This window comes from Venturia canescens, chromosome 11 (assembly GCF_019457755.1).
Source record: "Venturia canescens isolate UGA chromosome 11, ASM1945775v1, whole genome shotgun sequence".
Lineage (NCBI taxonomy): Eukaryota > Metazoa > Arthropoda > Insecta > Hymenoptera > Ichneumonidae > Venturia > Venturia canescens.
Genome location: NC_057431.1, coordinates 14,868,291 through 14,890,987, shown reverse-complemented (window position 1 = coordinate 14,890,987; position 22,697 = coordinate 14,868,291). Strand labels below are relative to the sequence as shown.

General features: G+C 36.9%; 1 protein-coding gene across 1 annotated transcript; it reads left to right on the top strand.

Annotated features, from left to right (window-relative positions):
* Positions 1-11,076: 11,076 nt before the first annotated feature.
* Positions 11,077-12,828, top strand: LOC122417776 (putative uncharacterized protein DDB_G0291812). Its single transcript, XM_043431574.1, has one exon. The coding sequence runs from the start codon at positions 11,077-11,079 to the stop codon at positions 12,826-12,828; it is 1,752 nt and encodes a 583-aa protein (XP_043287509.1).
* The last annotated feature ends 9,869 nt before the right edge of the window (positions 12,829-22,697 follow it).

Sequence of the window (22,697 nt, the reverse complement as noted above, 5' to 3'; positions counted from 1 at the left end):
ACTTAGATGAATTGCTTGAACGATTAGAGAATCACGGAATGACAATTAAACTCAAAAAAGCAAAATTTTTCAGAAAAGAAGTAGAATTTTTGGGGCATATTTTGACAACAGAAGGGATTAAACCACAACCTGAAAAAATTAAGGCAATTCATGATTTCCCAGCTCCACGAAATTTAAAGCAATTGAGGGGTTTTCTGGGATTAATCAATTATTACACCAAATTTACAAAAAATCATGCTGAGGAAACAATACCTCTTTTGAAGCTTTTGAGAAAAGAAACTAAATGGCATTGGGGTGAAGATGAGAAAATTGCTTTCCAGAGAGTTAAAGATTTATTTGTAAATGACGTTCTTTTAAAACATCCCGATCCGAGAAAGGAGTATATTTTGCAAACCGATGCAAGCAATTATGCTTTGGGGGGCACTCTGGCTCAAAAAGATGAAAATGGAGATTTAGGGGTAATAATGTTCGCGAGTAGAACTCTTAAAGGGCCAGAGCTAGCTTACACGACAACAGAAAAAGAGTTGCTTGCGATCGTATGGTCTTTAAAGAAATTAAGAACTTATTTATTGGGAGCTAAAATTCGAGTCATAACCGATCATCAAGCTATAACTTTCTTGAAAAATAGTCAATTGCTGAGTGAAAGATTAACGAGATGGATCCTAGCAATCCAGGATTACAACATCAATTTTGAATATTGTCCTGGAGCTAGAAACATTGTTGCAGACGTTTTGAGTCGTTTAAATCCACCTGATACGGGGGGCAGAAAAGGCAGGGAATTAATTATTAATACAATGCTAGCTACAAAACCATCAAGAGAATTAGAATCCATGATCAAAAACATTGCAGATTGGCAAACGAGAGATAATAAAATTCGGGAAATTAAAGAAAGGGTTGAAAATGAAGAAAACGATAAATTTCAAATCAAAAATAACATTTTATTCAAGACAATCAATCCGAATTCTTGTAAAGTCGTAATTCCAAAAGAGATTTTCCAGCGCTTAGTATCTGAAACACACGAAATGTACGGTCATATTGGGGCTAAAAAAGTATGGAAAATAATTAGCGAAGATTTTACTTACCCAAGAATGTACCATTCAGTCAGACAAATTCTCTCTTTTTGTGACTCTTGTCAAAGGAACAAAGTTCCGAATCAGCATTCGTATGCCGCACAGCAAAATATCATTCCAGAAGGACCTGGAGATATTGTGTCAATCGATTTTTTCGGTCCTTTGCCAGCCTCTCAGGGTGGAATGAAACACATTCTTGTTACAATCGATGCCTTTTCCAAATTTGTAGTTTTGTATCCATTAAAAGCCGCAACTGCTCCAGCGACAATAAACAAAATTTTCAATCATTATATTCCAGAATTTGGCAAACCCAGGAAATTACAGTTCGATCACGGTACTCAATTCACATCGCGTTTATGGCTCAGTAAATTAGCAAGTGAGGGTATTCAACCAGTTTTCTCATCAATCAGACATCCTCAGGGGAATATCGTGGAAAGAGTAAATCGAGAAATCGGTAGATTCTTTAGAACATTCTTAACAGACAAACACACCGATTGGGTAAAATGGGTCAAAGTAATAGAAGACTGTATGAACGAAACGTATCATGAGACAATCGAAATGACTCCACTTGAAATTCAGAAAAACGAAAAACCTCAAAGAATCTGGAAAAATTGGTTAAAGATCGAAAGAAACGAAAATTTAGATGAACAGGAAATCGATGAAAAATTAATGCTTGCAAGAGATCGAATAGAAAGAAAAGGCCGAAAAAGAGCCGAAAAATTTGATCAAAAACATAAATTGGTTCAATTTCAGGTAGGAGATTTAGTACTCGCAAAAGCGTGCAACGTAAGCGACCCAATCAATAAAAAAATGGCAAAATTTTTCTCAATTTATGAGGGGCCGTATAGAATCAAAAAACAGATAGCAGCCGCGACTTATATTTTAGAAAATCCCGAAAACGGTATTGAAAGAGGCATGTACCATGCTGCAAACTTGAAAAAATACAAAAATGAAGCCGAAAACGATAACAACAATCAGGATTTGGAAGATCAATGAAAACGAATAAACTACCTTTTATTTCCAAAAGAATAATAAACAAATTCGATAAAAAGTAAAAATTTTTATTATCAAATAATAATTAGTTCAATAGAATCGAAATTACGATTATTTCTCTTACATTGCTATTTTTGAACTCAAATCGCTATCAATTTTATAGAAAACAAAGAAAATCACAAGAAAAAAAATTTATAAAAGCGAAAATAAAAGAAAAAATAAATTTAGTCATAGGTCATGAATCTGAAAAATTACTAAAAAGATTTTGTTCAAATTACTCCAAATAGTTTGGGAATAGTATAAGACATTTAATGACATTAGTTATTTAATTTGGGAAAACGATTTTTCAAGAGAAAAATCGAAAAAACAGTCAAAATGATCATGATTGCAAAATTCACCTTGTTGCACAAATTTTTACGAGAAAACAATAAGAAGGGATCAGTCCCATAAGGAGAACCCAAAAAGTCTATTAGAAGCTTCAAAAGTCAAAAATCTGACAGAAAATCATCTAATTTTTAACATTTATTTACTGAAAATATGCATAATTATGCTCAAAGCAATAAATACTATCAAAAAACACATTTATTTAATCTAAATTAACGATCAAAACAAGAGAAAACAAAGTTTATTTCATCGGGCCAAAATATCACTAAATGTAGTTCCTGTGTTCGCCACTGTCGCTGGTGTCAACTAGCGATCCCGTATTTTACTTGCGAGTCTACCCATCTAGGGAAAATTTCCATACCCCTTTGTAAAAATTTCAAACGAAGCGTCTTTTCGAACGGGAGCGATTTTTTCGGACGAATAAAGTGGAAAATAAACGAAAAAAGGTAATAAATTGCTGTAAAAAGTTATTAAAAACATTTAATTAAATAATTAGAGCAGATTTGAACCAAAATTACATTATTTAAAAGCGAAATATGGATGCATCGACCCAAACAACCGGAGCCTATGCCAAAGTGCATTTTGGTATGCAGACCGGCAAACAGGGCACATGGGAAAAATTGGACGAGTCCAGACCCATAGAAGAGGTCACAAGGTTTGACGCAATGAAAAAACCATCGAGTATGGGTAAAAATGGGAAACAATCGACGGGGACCATGACTGCGCCTCCAAAAAACAAGGGGACGCAAGTCTTTATGTGGCGGCTCATCCCCATTGATATCGACGGTAGCCGAAATTTGAATCGGCAGAAACTTGAACAATTTGTTGAATTTTTCAAAAAAATTGACCAAGTTCCTCACAAATTTGCAATTCCTAAGCTCCTGTCGCCCATCCGAGACCCATTAAACAACACTCATTTCAAATTGCCGATGCCAACGGAAGAGTGGACACGAAGAAAGAGGGAAGAAGAGAAACAAGAACGAGAGAAATATAGAAGAGAAATCGAGAACAATGGGAAACAATGGACAGAGTGGAAAATTGGAGAGTTTCATTGGGAAGACAAAGAAAATGAAGAACGCGAAGAAATAAAACAAAACAAGAGGAAGAGAGAAGAAGACGTAGAAATAAAGAAAGAAGAGGAAGATTTAAAAAAGAAGAAAAGCAACGGGGAAAGCAAAGAACTAACAATCAAAAACAAAGACTTAAAAACATTGAACGGAAATAGATGGCTAAATGACGAAGTCATCAACAAATATTTTGATTTGATCACCAAAAAAAATCCGAATACTTTCGCCTTTAATACATTTTTTTTTACACGATTGTTATCTAGGGGATTTCCGGCAGTCCAACGATGGACAAGAAAAATCAATATTTTCGAGTTTGAGCTTGTCCTCGTTCCGTTGCCTCTAGGAGCACATTGGTGCCTAGCAACGATTGATCTCAGGAAAAATGAGATCAAATATTTTGATAGTTTAAAGGGGAATAATCGCGAGTATCCGGACATCATTCTCCAATATTTAATGGCTGAAGCGGCTCATAAAAAGAGCTCATTCGATCCAAAAGAGTGGACAGTAGTAATAAAACGAGACATTCCGAAACAATCAAATAATTTTGATTGTGGAGTTTTTGTTTGCTTTTTTGCCGAGTATGAGGCCGCGGGACGTGAGATTGATTTTTGCCACAAGGACATGGCGGCCAAGCGTCTCCAAATAAAAAAATGCCTAATCGAAGGAAAAATAGAATAAGGACTTCGAATAAGTTTCTTCAACAAAATTATTTATTAAAAAGTACAAAGTTTATTATTGTTATTTTTGGTTACGAACCAAACAATATATTTTTGTAGACAAAACAAAGAATCAAATGAATATTTCTCATAAAATGAACAAACATTGTTAAATCGAAAAACAAATGAATAAACATTGTTATTATTTTTGTTACAAACGAAGTTTCCGGTGTTTTTCTTTTCTGCGCGCAATCTGAAAATATAAAAAAAAAAAAAAAGGGGGGTTATTATTATTATTATTATTAAAATTACGATAAAACATAAAAAGCGATACTTACCTGAAATCTCCACCTGAACTTGAAAAACGAGTTTTATTTTAAGAGAAATGAAAAAGGGAAAAATTATACTTACCTCGCTACCTGAAAGAACAAAAAGAAAAGAAAAAAAATATAAAGGGAAACATTTAAGGGGAAAATAAGAGGGCAGTACTCTAAAGTAGGAGTAGGGGTAAAATCATCGTTCCCCTATCCCCCAAACCATCAACTCGACTCATCACGGGCCACCAGAGGGCAGCACCACCGAGCGAGGAGTGGGGGAAGCCAGAGCGGTATAAAAGCAGCCGAGCGGAGCAGCGATCTTTCAGTCCACATCGAGACGAGCTACGAGCAACACCTCGAGTCGAACCTTTTACCAGCTCACACTCAATTGCCAAAACCATCTCAAAATGAGAATCGAACAAGTCATTCCGGGAGTTCCAACACCTTCTCCATGGCCAGCGACTTGGGAAGGTGTTCATGACGTCAAAATCTTGGAATTTCTTAATCCAACCAACTTTTCGTATACAACTCCTTCAAAATTTGAAGAGCTGCGTATTTTCGAAGAAAAATTATTCATCGAACTCACAAATGGAAGACACGATCAAAGGGTGTCTCTAAAAACAGATCGAATGTACGCTGTTATAAATGGTGACCGTGCCTGTCGTGGGAGATTGACCAACGTCGAGGATGAAGAAGCTACCTTGATGCTAATTGACCGAGGGATGACGCTCATGCATCCCGTTGATGAACTTCATAATTTACCATATCAATTTGCCAGCGTGCCACCTTTCTGTACAAAGGCATACATCACCAACATTAAACCGTACATTGGGGATCGATGGGATATGGTTTGCAGCCTTCACTATCAACGAAAGCTAGTCAATCAAAGGGCAAAAGTCAACATCCTCAGGGATCATCCAACCCTAGATGGACATGAGGTCGATCTTTTTATCACTCCACACTACGTCAACCTGCGGGAAAGCCTCATTCAACGTGGATACGCTACGGAAGGCGAATATGCATTTTCGCTTCGAGATGACATCAAATGTGCAACACCAGAAGAAATACAAAGACTGGTAAATGGAGAACAACGGCAGGAACCTTTCGATCCAATCGAGGCTGAGCTGAGGCAATTAGAACATCTGCAATTTATGGACTTGGAGGAAGAGCAGGAGAGAGAGGTCGATTTTTGGAGCGACTAATCACCATCGAGAAACTCCGCTGAAAAACAACATCGCTGTCATCTAGAGCCAAGCTGAAAAAACATCAAGATCCTCGAGAAAAAGCTGCAAATCATCAAAATTATCATCATCTTCAAGAGATCATCGCCCTGTCCTCCCACTATCCCAAATCAAATTTCATTTTTTAGTTATTTTTTGTTGAGAACAAAAATCAATTTAGAGTCTCAAAATTTCTTTTTGTTCTGGGGGGCGTTGAAGCGAAACACCGAGTCAAGAACTTTATTTTATTTCAACGACATGGCACGCACGCGTGTTTACACCGGCGGCCATGTTGAAAAACTGTCACTTCGCGAAGCGGCGCTCGGGAAGCGAGGCGCTCAGCGCTGCCAACTCAATTTCGATTCAACGAAATTCCCTAGATTCATGAAATTCTTTATTTTATTCAATTTTAATGAAACAAACCTTTTCTTGTTCGGAAAATTGACGCGGACTATTAATAAAACATATTCTGAATAAACGGGTGAAAATTTCAGAGTAAAATTATTTAAAATTTTAAGAAAACTTTTTATTACAAGTTTGAGTGTGCACAATGCGCATGCGCGATGACCTACTTTCATAGGCACGTGCAATAGGCGCAGTCACGAGCAAATAATTAATTAAAATGAGATAAAAATGTTATTGTTTAGAAATTTGTTAGAAATCATAACAAAATAATTGAGAAAGATACGAATTGTGCATAAAAACGATAAAAATTGAGTTTATTAAATTTCATTAAATTCTCGCACATGCGCAGTGTGACTGCAGCTCAACTCAGCCAATTGGGACCCACGCGGGGGAGTTAGCGCACCAATCGGAGAATTTAGAGTGGGAGTCCCGGGTTTGAGATTAAGTCGCGCAGCAAATCAGAGAGAGGGACAAAGTCCAAAAGTATTATGATTATTATTTCCTTTGTTAGAAAGGGTATAAAAACCCGAGCACAGAAGCTCCGGTAGTTAGTCTCGTCTCGAATCTCGCCACGCTAAGAGCCAGTCACGTCTCGAATCCCTGAGAGCTCGACTCGCATGCCAAAACAAAGAGCCAGTCTTGCCTCCGGATCTCGCCGCGTGAACTCGCCATAAAATCGAGAATAAAGAAACATAGAATTTTCACTCATTTCAAAAATAGCTCTAAAAACAAAGAGCAAAATAACATCGCTATTATCCCACTCAGAATTCAAATAGAATAACACCTTTCCTCTCTCACGCTAAGAGGGCCGGGTTCATTCGATTTCGTTTGAACTCAAGATTCTTAGGTGAGAGTTTCCGATCTATCCAGGAGGGCCGGGACAGTTCGATTCCGTTCTGTCTCAAGATTCCTGGTAGATTTCCAATCCTTTTTCTATCCAAGAGGGCCGTGGCCGTTCGATTTCGTTCGGTCACAAGATTCTTGGGTAGGACTCCTACCTTTCCACGCCAGAGGGGCCGGGACAGTTCGGGTTCGTTCTGTCTCAAGATCTCTGGGTGGATTCTTTTCCATCAATGAGTTATTGTTTTCTGAGTGGTGATCTAATTCAGTAGAAATCATTAAAATCAAACAAATTTTCTTTATTCTCATAACGAGACAATTGCGAGTCATTTATTATTTTGAGCCAATTAAATTATTTCAAAAAGCGAAATCACTCACTAAAAATCGTTATTTGAATTATATCGAGTCAAAAGAGTGAGATCAGCAAGAAATCCACTCGAACAATTAATTTGTATTGTATAGAGTCAAAAAGTGAGTCTCTAAGAATCATAGCTCAATTGTTCAATTCCTAATAGCGTTGGCAAAATAAATCAGAAATTAATTATTACGAGCGAGACTATTAGTGCGAGCGTAAATTCACTGTCGAGATTATTATTGTTATCATTGCGAAAAGTATTAGAAATTTGACATTAAATAATTGCGAAAATTGTCACAAAGAAAAATACCGGAAATAAAATTTTTCATGCAATTAAAATAAAGCGGAAAAACTCGATTTCAAATAAAAAGCCTTTATTTTTGTAATTTGGTTTAAAACGATTAATAATTGAATAAAACATTTGTCATTTCACTCTAATTTCATTTTACTTTTGTTTTTCCTTCATGCCCGCTCTTCTTTATTATCGAATTGCTCGAATCTTGGCGTGACGGTGTGCACAAGCACGAACGTACCGTTACAATATATATATGTACAAACCATGTGTCAGTTTTTGATCGCATGAGCAGAGTTTCGACTTTACAAAGTGCGTGCGGGATAAATAAAAAAATTATTTTCGTCATCTAAAAAAGTGCATATTACTATTTATTTTGTTAAAATTTGTGATATATTAAACCGGTATCAAAGCGGCCGCGTAAATGTAGTCTGTGATGTGTGTGTGAAAAAGAATATAAAAAATGCGCGATGCATATGTCAACGAAACTTTTCAAGATTTCATTATTTCGTTCGATTGGAAATAAGTGTTAACTGAAATAATCCTTCAATTAAACCAGATTACGAGAAATATTGTCCAGTGCGAATATATCGTCAGTGGCGTGGTTAGATATCATGTGTAAATAGGTTATACATACGAATAAATAGAACAAAAACACACGGAACTGTTAGAATGATGTTAGAAACTTTACTTGAATAAATGTTTTCTAATTTATTTCTTGTGTCATCATTATTTTTAAACATCCCCATATTTTGCTTGATATTCAGTTTGGCTCTGCCCTCTCCGATCCTTGTTTTCACTCCATCAGTTTGCAGCGGATCGTGACATATTATTAATTCGCTCCCTAATATGTGTTCTATGATTTTCTACTCCTTTTTCATGATGATTATGGTAACATGATTCGAGAGGTTTCTAACCATGATCTTGGATTGTACATTTTGTAAATCAGATTTTCAAAAAAATTTCTGGTCTTGGTATACTGTGTAGTTATTCTTTTCCCATTAGGTCTGTCGAGTGATAAATTTTCAAACTTGTTCCGGAAAGCCTTTGGATGCTTTTTTTGCTGATGATATGAAAAGTCGTATCTTCGGAATGCGGTGTGCAAACACAAATTTTGATTACAAAACTTATGAAATGACATGTATGTTGAGTATTTTCACTTTGCAAACTACAGATATGGAATTATTATAAAAAAAATTCATTCCGATAGGTCTACAGTTGCTCAGTTTTGGATGTGATCAAATATAATGCCTACCAACATCCCCAGAAACTTACAGAATTTCTGAATGCAATGTCCGATATGTCATTTTAATGCAACATCATGACTTTTGACAACTTTCCATTATAATGCTGTAGATTCGGATCATTGAAATACAGCGAAAATCTGCAAACTATACAATTTCTATACTGTGCCATTCATTTTACATTTTGACTCTAACCCTAACATATATTGAAGTGAAACACACTCTTAAACACTTATTTCGAGGACATGGCACGCACGAGTGTTTACACCGGCGGCCATGTTGAAAAACTGTCACTTCGCGAAGCGGCGCTCGGGAAGCGAGGCGCTCAGCGCTGCCAACTCAATTTCGATTCCACAAAATTCCCTAGATTCGTGAAATTCTTTATTTTATTCAATTTCAATTAAATAAACTCTTTCTTATTGAAAATAATGATGCGGATTGTTAAAGAAACGTATTGTGGACAATTTGGTGAAAATTTCAGATTAAAATTATTTAAAAACTTAAGAAAACTTTTCTTTTATAGATCGAGCGTGCACAGTGCGCATGCGCGATGACCTACTTTCAGCAGGCACGTGCAAGAACGTGGCCTTCAGCAAATTAATGAATAAAATCAAATAAAAATAATCTTGTGAACAGAATCAATAGAAAACAAAATCAAATAATGGAAGAAGACTTAAAAGGGATAAAAATCGATCCAAAATTCATTTTATTAAATTTTATTGAATTCTCGCACATGCGCAGTGTGACTGCAGTTCGACTCGGCCAATTGGGACCCACGCGGGGGAGTTAGCACACCAATCAGAGAATTTAGAGTGGGAGTCCCTGGTTCGAGATTAAATCGCGCAGCGAATTGGAGTAAGGGACAAAGTCCAAGCGCATTATTATTATTATTTCCTTTGTTCGGGAGAGTATAAAAACCCGAGCGCAGAAGCTCCGGTAGCTTGTCTCATATAGAATCTCGCCACGCTAGGTGCCAGTCACGTCTCGAATCCCTGAGAGCTCGACTCGCATGCCATAACCAAAAGCCAGTCTTGCCTCCGGATCTCGCCGCGTGAACTCGCCATAAAATCGAGAATAAAGAAACATAGAATTTTCACTCATTTCAAAAATAGCTCTAAAAACAAAGAGCAAAATAACATCGCTATTATCCCACTCAGAATTCAAACAGAATAACACCTTTCCTCTCTCACGCTAAGAGGCCCGGGTTCATTCGATTTCGTTTGAACTCAAGATTCTTAGGTGAGAGTTTCCGATCTATCCAGGAGGGCCGGGACAGTTCGATTCCGTTCTGTCTCAAGATTCGTGGTAGATTTCCAATCCTTTTTCTATCCAAGAGGGCCGTGGCCGTTCGATTTCGTTCGGTCACAAGATTCTTGGGTAGGACTCCTACCTTTCTACGCCAGAGGGGCCGGGACAGTTCGGGTTCGTTCTGTCTCAAGATCTCTGGGTGGATTCTTTTCCATCAATGAGTTATTGTTTTCTGAGTGGTGATCTAATTCAGTAGAAATCATTAAAATCAAACAAATTTTCTTTATTCTCATAACGAGACAATTGCGAGTCATTTAGAGCCAATTAAATTATTTCAAAAAGCGAAATAACTCACTGAAAACAATTTATTTGAATTATATCGAGTCAAAAGAGTGAGATCGATCAGAAAAATCCACTCGAACAATTAATTTGGATTGTATAGAGTCAAAAAGTGAGTTTCTAAGAATTATAGCTCAATTATCAAATTATCAAATGATCGAATTATCAAACAAAATTAATCAAGACCAGCGTTGGGAGAATTATTGAATTATTATTATTGCAAGCGATACTATTAATTGTTATTATTCTAATAAAAGCGAGCGTAAATTCATGCGAAGTTTATGATAATTAATTCTGCGAAAATTATTCTTATTACAAAGAAAAATACCGGAAATAAAATTTTTCATGCAATTAAAATAAAGCGGAAAAACTCGATTTCAAATAAAAAGCCTTTATTTTTGTAATTTGGTTTAAAACAATTAAAAATTGAATAAAACATTTGTCATTTCAATCTAATTTCATTTTACTTTTGTTTTTCCTTCATGCCCGCTCTTCTTTATTATAGAATTGCTCGAATCTTGGCGTGACGGTGTGCACAAGCACAAACGTACCGTTACAACTATTGGCGCCCGAACAGGGACGGGCATTGCATAGGAAAAACAAGGGTTAGTAAATTCAGCAAATGAAAATTATTCGAAATCTCAAAATGGCTGATAATAAAGAACAAATTGATAGCGCCACTGGCGATTCGGGATTTCAAAATCCAGAGCATGAAATTCAATCAAACGATTTCACGACCACGTTGCCTCCACCCGGTGCGGGAGACATTTTTAATGAGTCTAGAGCTAATTTTGGGGAGAATTTTGAAGACAAAATTGATGAAAATAAAGAAGAAAGATTAGAGGAATTCGGTACGCCGAAATCCGATCGGGTTAAAATCAACACTGTAGAAGTAAACAATCAGTTGCTAATTAATTTAATAGAATCAATCCAAGAGATGAAATCCCAGATGCAGTGCATGGCGAACGAAGTCGCGAAAAATAACCAGGCGTATCATGAATTAAAAACAGAGTTTTCAAGCAGATTAACGGTGATGGAAGCTAAAATTGCTAGTGACGTACACAAAATGTATGATCCAATCAAACGCCATGTTACGGGTCTCACTAGAATTGTACAGGAGAACGAGGCCAAAAGTGCCGTTGTAGAGGTAAACGTAGCTCAAATTCAACTCGATGTGAGTGCGATCAAAAAAAGGGTCGAAAATTTAGAGTCAACGGACAAATTACACAGTCCAAATACTGAGAGTACTCGGATCCATCCACGGTTGACAGACATTCCGGAAGAAAAGGAAGAAGATGAAGAGTCGGATGATGAAGAGCAGGAGCATCAACAGAAACAGACCTTCCGAAACGAAATGACGTCAACCAACAAAATAAAAATTAAAGCTCCTACTTTTGATGGGTCGAGCAATAAGCGGCCGATAAAATTCATAAAAGAATTCAGGCATTATTGCGAGGTGACGAACCCAACGTTCACCGAAATGAAGTACCTGCTCAGCCAATCACTTGAGAAAGCCGCCAAGGAATGGTGGGAACTGGTCGAGGACCAGGTTAATAGTTTTGAAGACGTCGAAAAACGATTTACAAATCGATTTTGGAGTCACGACGTGCAACGAAGAGTGCGTAAAGACCTGGAATTCGGGAAATATCCTGAAAAGCCAGGCAAATTAACAAAAATGGAATATGCAACTCGGACGTTCGGAGCGGCCCGTGATTTGATTCCACCACCGAGCGATCCGGATATTGTTGCATCGCTTTCTCAGCACTTTACCGAGGAGATTAGAGCCACGATCATAAGTCGTGGGTTCGAAACCCTCGAGCAGCTGATCGAGTTCCTGGAAAAACTCGATCAGAGCGGGCCGGTTAACACCGGGACGGACGAGCAGAAGACTCAAAGTCCGAAAAACCCGACTCACAATAACGATAAAAATGAGCAGCGTCCATTCAAAATGCCTCCGCAAAACAACTGGAACAACAATGGTTACCAGAACAATAATCGTGGAAATTCAAACTGGCAACAGAACAACCGCCAGAATTGGAATCAAAGCAATGGAGGCTACCAAAATAATCGAGGTTACCATAACAATAATTGGAATCAGCAACAAAACAGGAGCTACAATCAGAGCTTCCAACAAAATTATAACCAGCGTCCGAACAACGGAAATTTCGATCGGAATCAACAAAATGGCGGGCAAAACAGAGGAAACAATCGCCCAAATTACAATCCTCCACAAAATCAAAATCAAAATTGGGGTTCGCCAAACCAAAATCGGGGACCACCTCAAAACAACGGGGGATATCGGCCACCTGCGAATAATAATACGCAGCAACCACCGATTCAAACGATTGAGGCGCAAATAGAACCTCAACCATCAACATCGAAAGCGGGAAACGCGTAGGCGTTGTACCCGCAACTAAAGAAAATAATCAAGATAACGAAAAATACAGAGAAAGGCGAGGTACAACGAAAAACCGTAATAAAATTAACAAAAATAGAATTTACCCGCACGATGCAGTAAAAATGGACCTCAGTCGCGATGAACAAATTCCAATAAATACAATTTTCACTGATACTAGAGAGTATTTGATGGGAGAGGAAATCAACGGTGAAGCAGTCCCGATTATTGAATGTTCAGAAATTTATGCGAAAATTGAAGGCATTCAGGTGACAGCTCTCGTTGACTCGGGATCGAAAGTGACTACGATTTCGGAGGAGTTTTATCTCGAAAATCGAGAAATTTTGAAAAATTGTCCTCTTTTGCCTGTGACGGGAGTCACGGTAAAAGGTGCCATTAAAGGCAAAATGACAAAAATTAAACATCAAATTATGGCTGTAACTCAAATTGGCAAAATAAAAACGTTTATCAAATATCTAATTATTCCTGGCTTAATAAGAGACGTATTGTTGGGAGTAGATTCACTCCAACCCTTGAAAAGTTTGATTGATTTGGGAGAAATGAGTCTCCAGGTCAAATATAATGATGTAGTTGATGTAATTCCCGCAGTGGGACCCTGTGAAAAGGAGAAGAAAGAAAAAATTGAGGAAAATTTGGAAACAGTTTTGATTGAAGAAGGAGCAGTAATTGAAGATGATGAAGTTGAAGTTAATGAAGTTAATGTTTTGGGAGGAATTAAAAAAATTGAAAAAGTTATTGAAGTTTGAGAAAAAGTTAATGATGAAGTTATTGATGAAGAAGTTGAAAATGAAGAAGTAGAAATAGAAGTAATTGAAGTTGATGTTGAGAAAAATGTTAATGAAGAGGAAAATGTTGAAAGTGAAGTTAAAGTAATGGAAGAAAATGTTGTTGAAGTAGAAAGGAATTTTGTTAACAGGGGGGAAATCAAAACTTTTCAAATCAAAGAAAAAATTAAAGATTTAGAAAGTGAATCAAACCAAGAAATTCAAAATAGAGAGAAAATTATTAAGCCGATGCCAAAATTAAAATCGAAAGAAATTATTAGTCAAAAAAATGTTCAGCCAATACAAAATTTGATTTTTAATCAAAGCATTAATCATGATCAAAATAATAGCAATGAAATAACAATTGAAGAGATAGAAGAAATCGTAGATCAAACCGAACTCCCTGAAAATCAAAAAGAAATTCATAAACAGGTGCTTTGGAATAGACGAAATGTCTTTCGCAAGGACACTGGCCGAATTTCCGTTTATGAGCATTAATTGAATATTACGACGGATAAACCGATCGTTGCTCATGCGTACGAGGTACCATTAATGCATCGTGAAAAAGTTGATAAAGAAATTGAAAAATTATTGAATTATGGAATTATTCAGAGATCCAGTAGTCCATGGATCAATCCGATTATCCCAGTTATTAAAAAAGACGGTTCAGTTAGATTATGTCTTGACGCCCGAAAATTGAAGTTATGGAGGACGATCACGAGTCTGTCCCTAATATCGAAGAAGTCTTTCAAAAATGTCACTCCGCGAAAGTAATGACAACACTTGATTTAACAAATAGCTTTTGGCAAATACCATTACATCCAGATTCTATGAAGTTTACAGCTTTTCGATACAGGGGTAAAGTTTATGAGTTCACAGTAACCCCATTCGGTTTAAAAACAAGCACTGCTGCTTTGTTAAGGGGATTAGACATTGTTCTTCATGGTCTAGGGGACCACGTTATAAATTTCGTTGATGATTTATTATGCATTTCAACTAGTTTCGAAGAACACATGCAGCACTTAGATGAATTGCTTGAACGATTAGAAAATCACGGGATGACGATTAAATTAAAGAAAGCTAAATTTTTCAGAAAGGAAGTAGAGTTTTTGGGGCATATTTTGACAACCGAGGGTATTAAACCACAACCTGAAAAAATTAAGGCAATTCATGACTTTCCAGCTCCGCGAAATTTGAAACAATTAAGGGGTTTTCTGGGTTTGATAAATTATTATACGAAATTTACTAGAAATCATGCCGAGGAAACAATTCCTCTATTAAAATTGTTGAAAAAAGAAACTAAATGGCATTGGGGTGAGAACGAAAAAATTGCATTTCAGAGAGTTAAAAATTTATTTGTCGAAAACGTTTTGCTTAAACATCCGGATCCAAATAAAGAATACATTTTGCAAACCGATGCAAGCAATTATGCTTTGGGGGGCACTCTGGCTCAAAAAGATGAAAATGGAGATTTAGGGGTGATAATGTTTGCTAGCAGAACTCTTAAAGGGCCAGAGCTAGCCTACACCACAACTGAAAAAGAATTACTTGCAATAGTCTGGTCTTTAAAGAAGTTGAGAACTTATTTACTGGGAGCAAAAATCAGAGTCATTACCGATCACCAAGCTATAACTTTCTTAAGGAACAGTCAATTATTGAGCGAACGATTAACCAGATGGATCCTAGCTATTCAAGATTATAACATCACTTTTGAGTATTGTCCTGGAGCAAGGAACGTTGTTGCGGACGTTTTAAGTCGTTTAAATCCACCTGATACGGGGGGCAGAAAAGGCAGGGAATTAATTATTAATACAATGCTAGCTACAAAACCATCACGAGAATTAGAATCCATGATCAAAAACATTGCAGATTGGCAAACGAGAGATAATAAAATTCGGGAAATTAAAGAAAGGGTTGAAAACGAAGGAAACGATAAATTTCAAATCAAAAATAACATTTTATTCAAGACAATCAATCCGAATTCTTGTAAAGTCGTAATTCCAAAAGAGATTTTCCAGCGCTTAGTATCTGAAACACACGAAATGTACGGTCATATTGGGGCTAAAAAAGTATGGAAAATAATTAGCGAAGATTTTACTTACCCAAGAATGTACCATTCAGTCAGACAAACTCTCTCTTTTTGTGACTCTTGTCAAAGGAACAAAGTTCCGAATCAGCATTCGTATGCCGCACAGCAAAATATCATTCCAGAAGGACCTGGAGATATTGTATCAATCGATTTTTTCGGTCCTTTGCCAGCCTCTCAGGGCGGAATGAAACATATTCTTGTAACAATCGATGCCTTTTCCAAATTTGTAGTTTTGTATCCATTAAAAGCCGCAACTGCTCCAGCGACAATAAACAAAATTTTTAATCATTACATTCCAGAGTACGGCAAACCAAGAAAATTACAATTTGACCACGGTACTCAGTTTACATCGCGTTTATGGCTCGGTAAATTAGCAAGTGAGGGTATTCAACCTGTTTTCTCTTCAATCAGACATCCTCAGGGAAATATCGTGGAAAGAGTAAATCGCGAAATCGGTAGATTCTTTAGAACATTCTTAACAGACAAACACACCGACTGGGTAAAATGGGTCAAAGTAATAGAAGACTGTATGAACGAAACGTATCATGAGACAACCGAAATGACTCCACTTGAAATTCAGAAAAATCAAAAACCTCAAAGAATCTGGAAAAACTGGTTAAAAATCGATAAAAACGAAAATTTAGATAATGAACAAGAAATTGATGCCAGATTAATGCTTGCAAGAAGTCGAATAGAAAGAAAAGGCCGAAAGAGAGCCGAAAAATTTGATCAAAAACATAAGTTGGTTCAATTTCAAGTAGATGATTTAGTTCTCGCAAAAGCTTGCAATGTTAGTGATCCAATCAACAAAAAAATGGCAAAATTTTTCTCAATTTACGAGGGGCCATATAGAATCAAAAAACAAATTGCTGCCGCGACTTATATTTTAGAAAATCCTGAAAACGGCATTGAGAGAGGCATGTACCATGCCGCAAACTTGAAAAAATACAAAAATGAAGTCGAAAACGACGATAACAATCGGGATTTAGATCAAGAGTAAAATATAAATGGCGATAACACAGAGTATCCAACTATTACTTTCGAATTCTTGATCTTAAAAGCAGCCAATAAAAAACAAGCGATATTCCCAAACAATCAAATAATTTTAATTGTGGGATTTTTGTTTGTTCCTTTGCCGAATGTGAGGCTTCAGGGCGTGAAATCGATTTTTGTCAGAAGGACATGGCAGCCAAACGTCAAAAAAAAAAAAAAAATAAAAAGATCCTTAATCCAAGGAAAATTAGAATAAGGATTTCGAACTATTTTCTCAAACAAATTCTTTATTTTGGTTGACCAAAAGGCACCATTTGTTGACAAAGTGTTAATCAGAACAAATTATTTATTATTTTTGTTACAAGAAAAACAAAGTTTACTATTATTGTTATTGTTTCTGAACAAAATCATTGAATAAATACTGTCATTATTATTTTTGTTACACACGAAATTTCCGGTGTTTTTCTTTCTTTGAGTTACCTGAAAATAAAAAAGGGCTATTATTATTATTTTTATAAATAAGCGATAAAAATGAAACACAAAAAGCGCTACTTACCTGAAATTTTCACCTAAACCTGAAAGGAAAAGAATATTATTTAACTAGCAAAAATTGTACTTACCTCGAAAAATTAAGGGGGAGAAACAGCAAAAAAAGGGTAAAATGAAAAAATTCGAAAAATGCCAAATGAAGAGGGCAGCAGTTGTAAAAAGTAGTAGGGATAGAAAAATGTAATTTCCCTTTCCCCAAACCACCAACTCGACTCATCACGGGCCACCAGAGGGCAGCACCACCGAGCGAGGAGTGGGGGAAGCCGGAGCAGTATAAAAGCAGCCGAGCGGAGCAGCGTTTCTTCAGTCCACATCGAGACGAGCTACAAGCAACACCTCGAGTCGAACTTTCTACCAGCTCACACCCAATTGCCAAAACCATCTCAAAATAAGAATCGAACAAGTCATTCCGGGAGTTCCAACACCTTCTCCATGGCCAGCGACTTGGGAGGGCGTTCATGACGTCAAAATTTTGGAATTTCTTAATCCAACCAAGTTTTCGTATACAACTCCTTCAAAATTTGAAGAGCTGCGTATTTTCGAAGAAAAATTATTCATCGAACTCACAAACGGACGACACGATCAAAGGGTGTCTCTAAAAACAGATCGAATGTACGCTGTTATAAATGGTGACCGTGCCTGTCGTGGGAGATTGACCAACGTCGAGGATGAAGAAGCTACCTTGATGCTAATTGACCGAGGGATGACGCTCATGCATCCCGTTGATGAACTTCATAATTTACCACATCAATATGCCAGCGTGCCACCTTTCTGTACAAAGGCATACATCACCAACATTAAACCGTACATTGGGGATCGATGGGATATGGTTTGCAGCCTTCACTATCAACGAAAGCTAGTCAATCAAAGGGCAAAAGTCAACATCCTCAGGGATCATCCAACCCTGGATGGACATGAGGTCGATCTTTTTATCACTCCACACTACGTCAACCTGCGGGAAAGCCTCATTCAACGTGGATACGCTACAGAAGGCGAATATGCATTCTAGCTTCGAGATGACATCAAATGTGCAACACCAGAAGAAATACAGAGACTGGTAAATGGAGAACAACGGCAGGAACCTTTCGATCCAATCGAGGCTGAGCTGAGGCAATTAGAACATCTGCAATTTATGGACTTGGAGGAAGAGCAGGAGAGAGAGGTCGATTTTTGGAGCGACTAATCACCATCGAGAACTCCGCTGAAAAACAACATCGCTGTCATCTAGAGCCAAGCTGAAAAAACATCAAGATCCTCGAGAAACCTGCAAATCATCAAAATCATCATCATCTTCAGAAGATCATCACCCTGTCCTCCCACTATCCCAAATCAAATTTCATTTTTTATTATTCTCTGTTGAGAACAAAAATCAATTAGAGTCTCAAAATTTCTTTTTGTTCTGGGGGGCGTTGAAGCGAAACACACTCTTAAACACTTATTTCGAGGACATGGCACGCACGAGTGTTTACACCGGCGGCCATGTTGAAAAACTGTCACTTCGCGAAGCGGCGCTCGGGAAGCGAGGCGCTCAGCGCTGCCAACTCAATTTCGATTCCACAAAATTCCCTAGATTCGTGAAATTCTTTATTTTATTCAATTTCAATTAAATAAACTCTTTCTTATTGAAAATAATGATGCGGATTGTTAAAGAAACGTATTGTGGACAATTTGGTGAAAATTTCAGATTAAAATTATTTAAAAACTTAAGAAAACTTTTCTTTTATAGATCGAGCGTGCACAGTGCGCATGCGCGATGACCTACTTTCAGCAGGCACGTGCAAGAACGTGGCCTTCAGCAAATTAATGAATAAAATCAAATAAAAATAATCTTGTGAACAGAATCAATAGAAAACAAAATCAAATAATGGAAGAAGACTTAAAAGGGATAAAAATCGATCCAAAATTCATTTTATTAAATTTTATTGAATTCTCGCACATGCGCAGTGTGACTGCAGTTCGACTCGGCCAATTGGGACCCACGCGGGGGAGTTAGCACACCAATCAGAGAATTTAGAGTGGGAGTCCCTGGTTCGAGATTAAATCGCGCAGCGAATTGGAGTAAGGGACAAAGTCCAAGCGCATTATTATTATTATTTCCTTTGTTCGGGAGAGTATAAAAACCCGAGCGCAGAAGCTCCGGTAGCTTGTCTCATATAGAATCTCGCCACGCTAGGAGCCAGTCACGTCTCGAATCCCTGAGAGCTCGACTCGCATGCCATAACCAAAAGCCAGTCTTGCCTCCGGATCTCGCCGCGTGAACTCGCCATAAAATCGAGAATAAAGAAACATAGAATTTTCACTCATTTCAAAAATAGCTCTAAAAACAAAGAGCAAAATAACATCGCTATTATCCCACTCAGAATTCAAACAGAATAACACCTTTCCTCTCTCACGCTAAGAGGCCCGGGTTCATTCGATTTCGTTTGAACTCAAGATTCTTAGGTGAGAGTTTCCGATCTATCCAGGAGGGCCGGGACAGTTCGATTCCGTTCTGTCTCAAGATTCCTGGTAGATTTCCAATCCTTTTTCTATCCAAGAGGGCCGTGGCCGTTCGATTTCGTTCGGTCACAAGATTCTTGGGTAGGACTCCTACCTTTCTACGCCAGAGGGGCCGGGACAGTTCGGGTTCGTTCTGTCTCAAGATCTCTGGGTGGATTCTTTTCCATCAATGAGTTATTGTTTTCTGAGTGGTGATCTAATTCAGTAGAAATCATTAAAATCAAACAAATTTTCTTTATTCTCATAACGAGACAATTGCGAGTCATTTAGAGCCAATTAAATTATTTCAAAAAGCGAAATAACTCACTGAAAACAATTTATTTGAATTATATCGAGTCAAAAGAGTGAGATCGATCAGAAAAATCCACTCGAACAATTAATTTGGATTGTATAGAGTCAAAAAGTGAGTTTCTAAGAATTATAGCTCAATTATCAAATTATCAAATGATCGAATTATCAAACAAAATTAATCAAGACCAGCGTTGGCGAGAATTATTGAATTATTATTATTGCAAGCGATACTATTAATTGTTATTATTCTAATAAAAGCGAGCGTAAATTCATGCGAAGTTTATGATAATTAATTCTGCGAAAATTATTCTTATTACAAAGAAAAATACCGGAAATAAAATTTTTCATGCAATTAAAATAAAGCGGAAAAACTCGATTTCAAATAAAAAGCCTTTATTTTTGTAATTTGGTTTAAAACAATTAAAAATTGAATAAAACATTTGTCATTTCAATCTAATTTCATTTTACTTTTGTTTTTCCTTCATGCCCGCTCTTCTTTATTATAGAATTGCTCGAATCTTGGCGTGACGGTGTGCACAAGCACAAACGTACCGTTACAATATATGACGTAAAAAATTCATTATAAAATTCTTCAGTTGCTCATTTATGGATAGATTTGAAATTGCTGTCTTCGAAGCTCATTGCGCAGATACATTGAACCACAGCAGATACCTGCGAACTCTGAAATTTCTGTGTATAAATATATATGCTACGGATCACCCCTTATCTTTGATTATGGTAATATGTAATGGAACTTGGTTCAGCAAGTTTTTAAGTGTTTCTTTTCAAATAGTATTGAAGTTTGTATGACTGATACACAGCGAATACTTCTAAACTTTGATATTTCTGTGTTGCAGCATGTGTGCCAATCATTCAAATCATTTACTCCAACCGTATCATGTAATCTAGAAAATTCATCACAAAAGTCTTCAGCTTTTCTAAATACTTCAATTTTCCTTTTTCTATTCCATTCTGAGTTTTTGAATTTCTAAATTCATTTCTGAATTGTCCTGAAATGGTTTTCCTCTAAAACCAATGCCGGTACCTTAAACGTCTTTGAATTCTGTTGCTCTGTTGAATAAAGTTCGCTTAGTTTTTTTTGCTGCTTCGAGTTCCGGCATAATAAATTTTAGAAGATTTCGGGTACTTTTATTCAGCAACTATCAAACTGTGGATAATTGGACCTCAGCGGCCACTTGCAAACTTTGGAAATATATTTCATTGGAGGCACGTTTTGGATGAGACGAAATCTCTAGATTCAGAATGCAAAAGCGACATTTAAGGGGGGCAAATCTATTGGATTTTTCGTGTCTTGAATTTGATCTACCTTTCATTTGAATTTTTAAGAAAATGGATAAATAAAATCTGTTCTATTAAGGAAATCTTTACGTCAATTCTTTCTTGGTATGAAGACTTGAAAAAAATTACCAAAGGCCAAGGACAGACCGGTGACGAAATATTTGTAGTACAATTTGGACGAAAAATAGATCTTTTTCGCGGAAACCAATGTTATAAGCCGAAAATCATATTATACATATATACAGCCCACGAGACGCATTTCTTCACGCTTTTGGGTTACTAATACAAAAAACATATTAGAAAATATGCGGGAAAATCACCAACGTGCAAGAACAAACTGGTGCGGAAATATTTCCAGTACAATTTTGACGAAAAATCGGTCTTTTTTCGTGGAAACCAAAGTTACAAGCCAAAAATCATATCTCGGCCTCCAATGCGCTTTTCACCGTGCTTTTGGGTTTCTAATAGAAAAAACATATTAGGAGACAAGAGGAAAAATCACCGAAGTCCAAGAACAAACCTGTGCCGAAATATTTTCAGTAAAATTTTGACGAAAAATAGGTCCTATTCCGTGGAAACCAACGTTATAAGCCGAAAATCATCTCTCGGCCCCCAACCCGCTTTCTACCATTTCTCTTGGGTTCCCAATAAGCATAGCATATTAGAGTGAAAGGAAAAAAATCGCTTAAATCCATGGACAGACCTGTGAGGGAATATTTTCTTTACAACGTTGACGAGAAATTTGTTTTTTTTTGTGGAATCCAACATTATAAGCCGAAAATCATATCTCGGCTCGCAACACGCTTTTCTCCATGCTCTTAGGTTCCAAATAGACGAAACATATTAGAGTACAAGGGAAAAAATCACCAAAGTCCAAGGACAGACCTGTGACGAAATATTTCCAGTACAATTTTGACGAAAAATACATCTTATTTCGTGGAAACCAACGTTATAAGCCGAAAATCATATTACGGCCCACAACACGCATTTCTTCATGCTCTTGGGTTCCTAATAGACAAAACATATTAGAAGACAAGGAGAAAAATCACCAAAGTCCAAGAACGAATCAGTGCCGAAATATTTTCAGTACAATTTTTAAGAAAAATTGGTCTTTTACGTGGAAACCAACATTATAAACCGAAATTCATTTCTCGGGCCTCATCCCGGATTCCTCCATGTTGTTGGGTTCCTAATAGGCATAACATATTAGAGTATAAGGAAAAAATCGTCGAAGTTCAAGGACGGACTTGTGACAAAATATTTTCACTACAATTTTTACGAAAAATTGTTTTTTTATGGTGGAAACCAACTTTATAAGCCGAACATCATACCCAGGGAAAAAAATGTTGGGAAAAGTATATTGATGG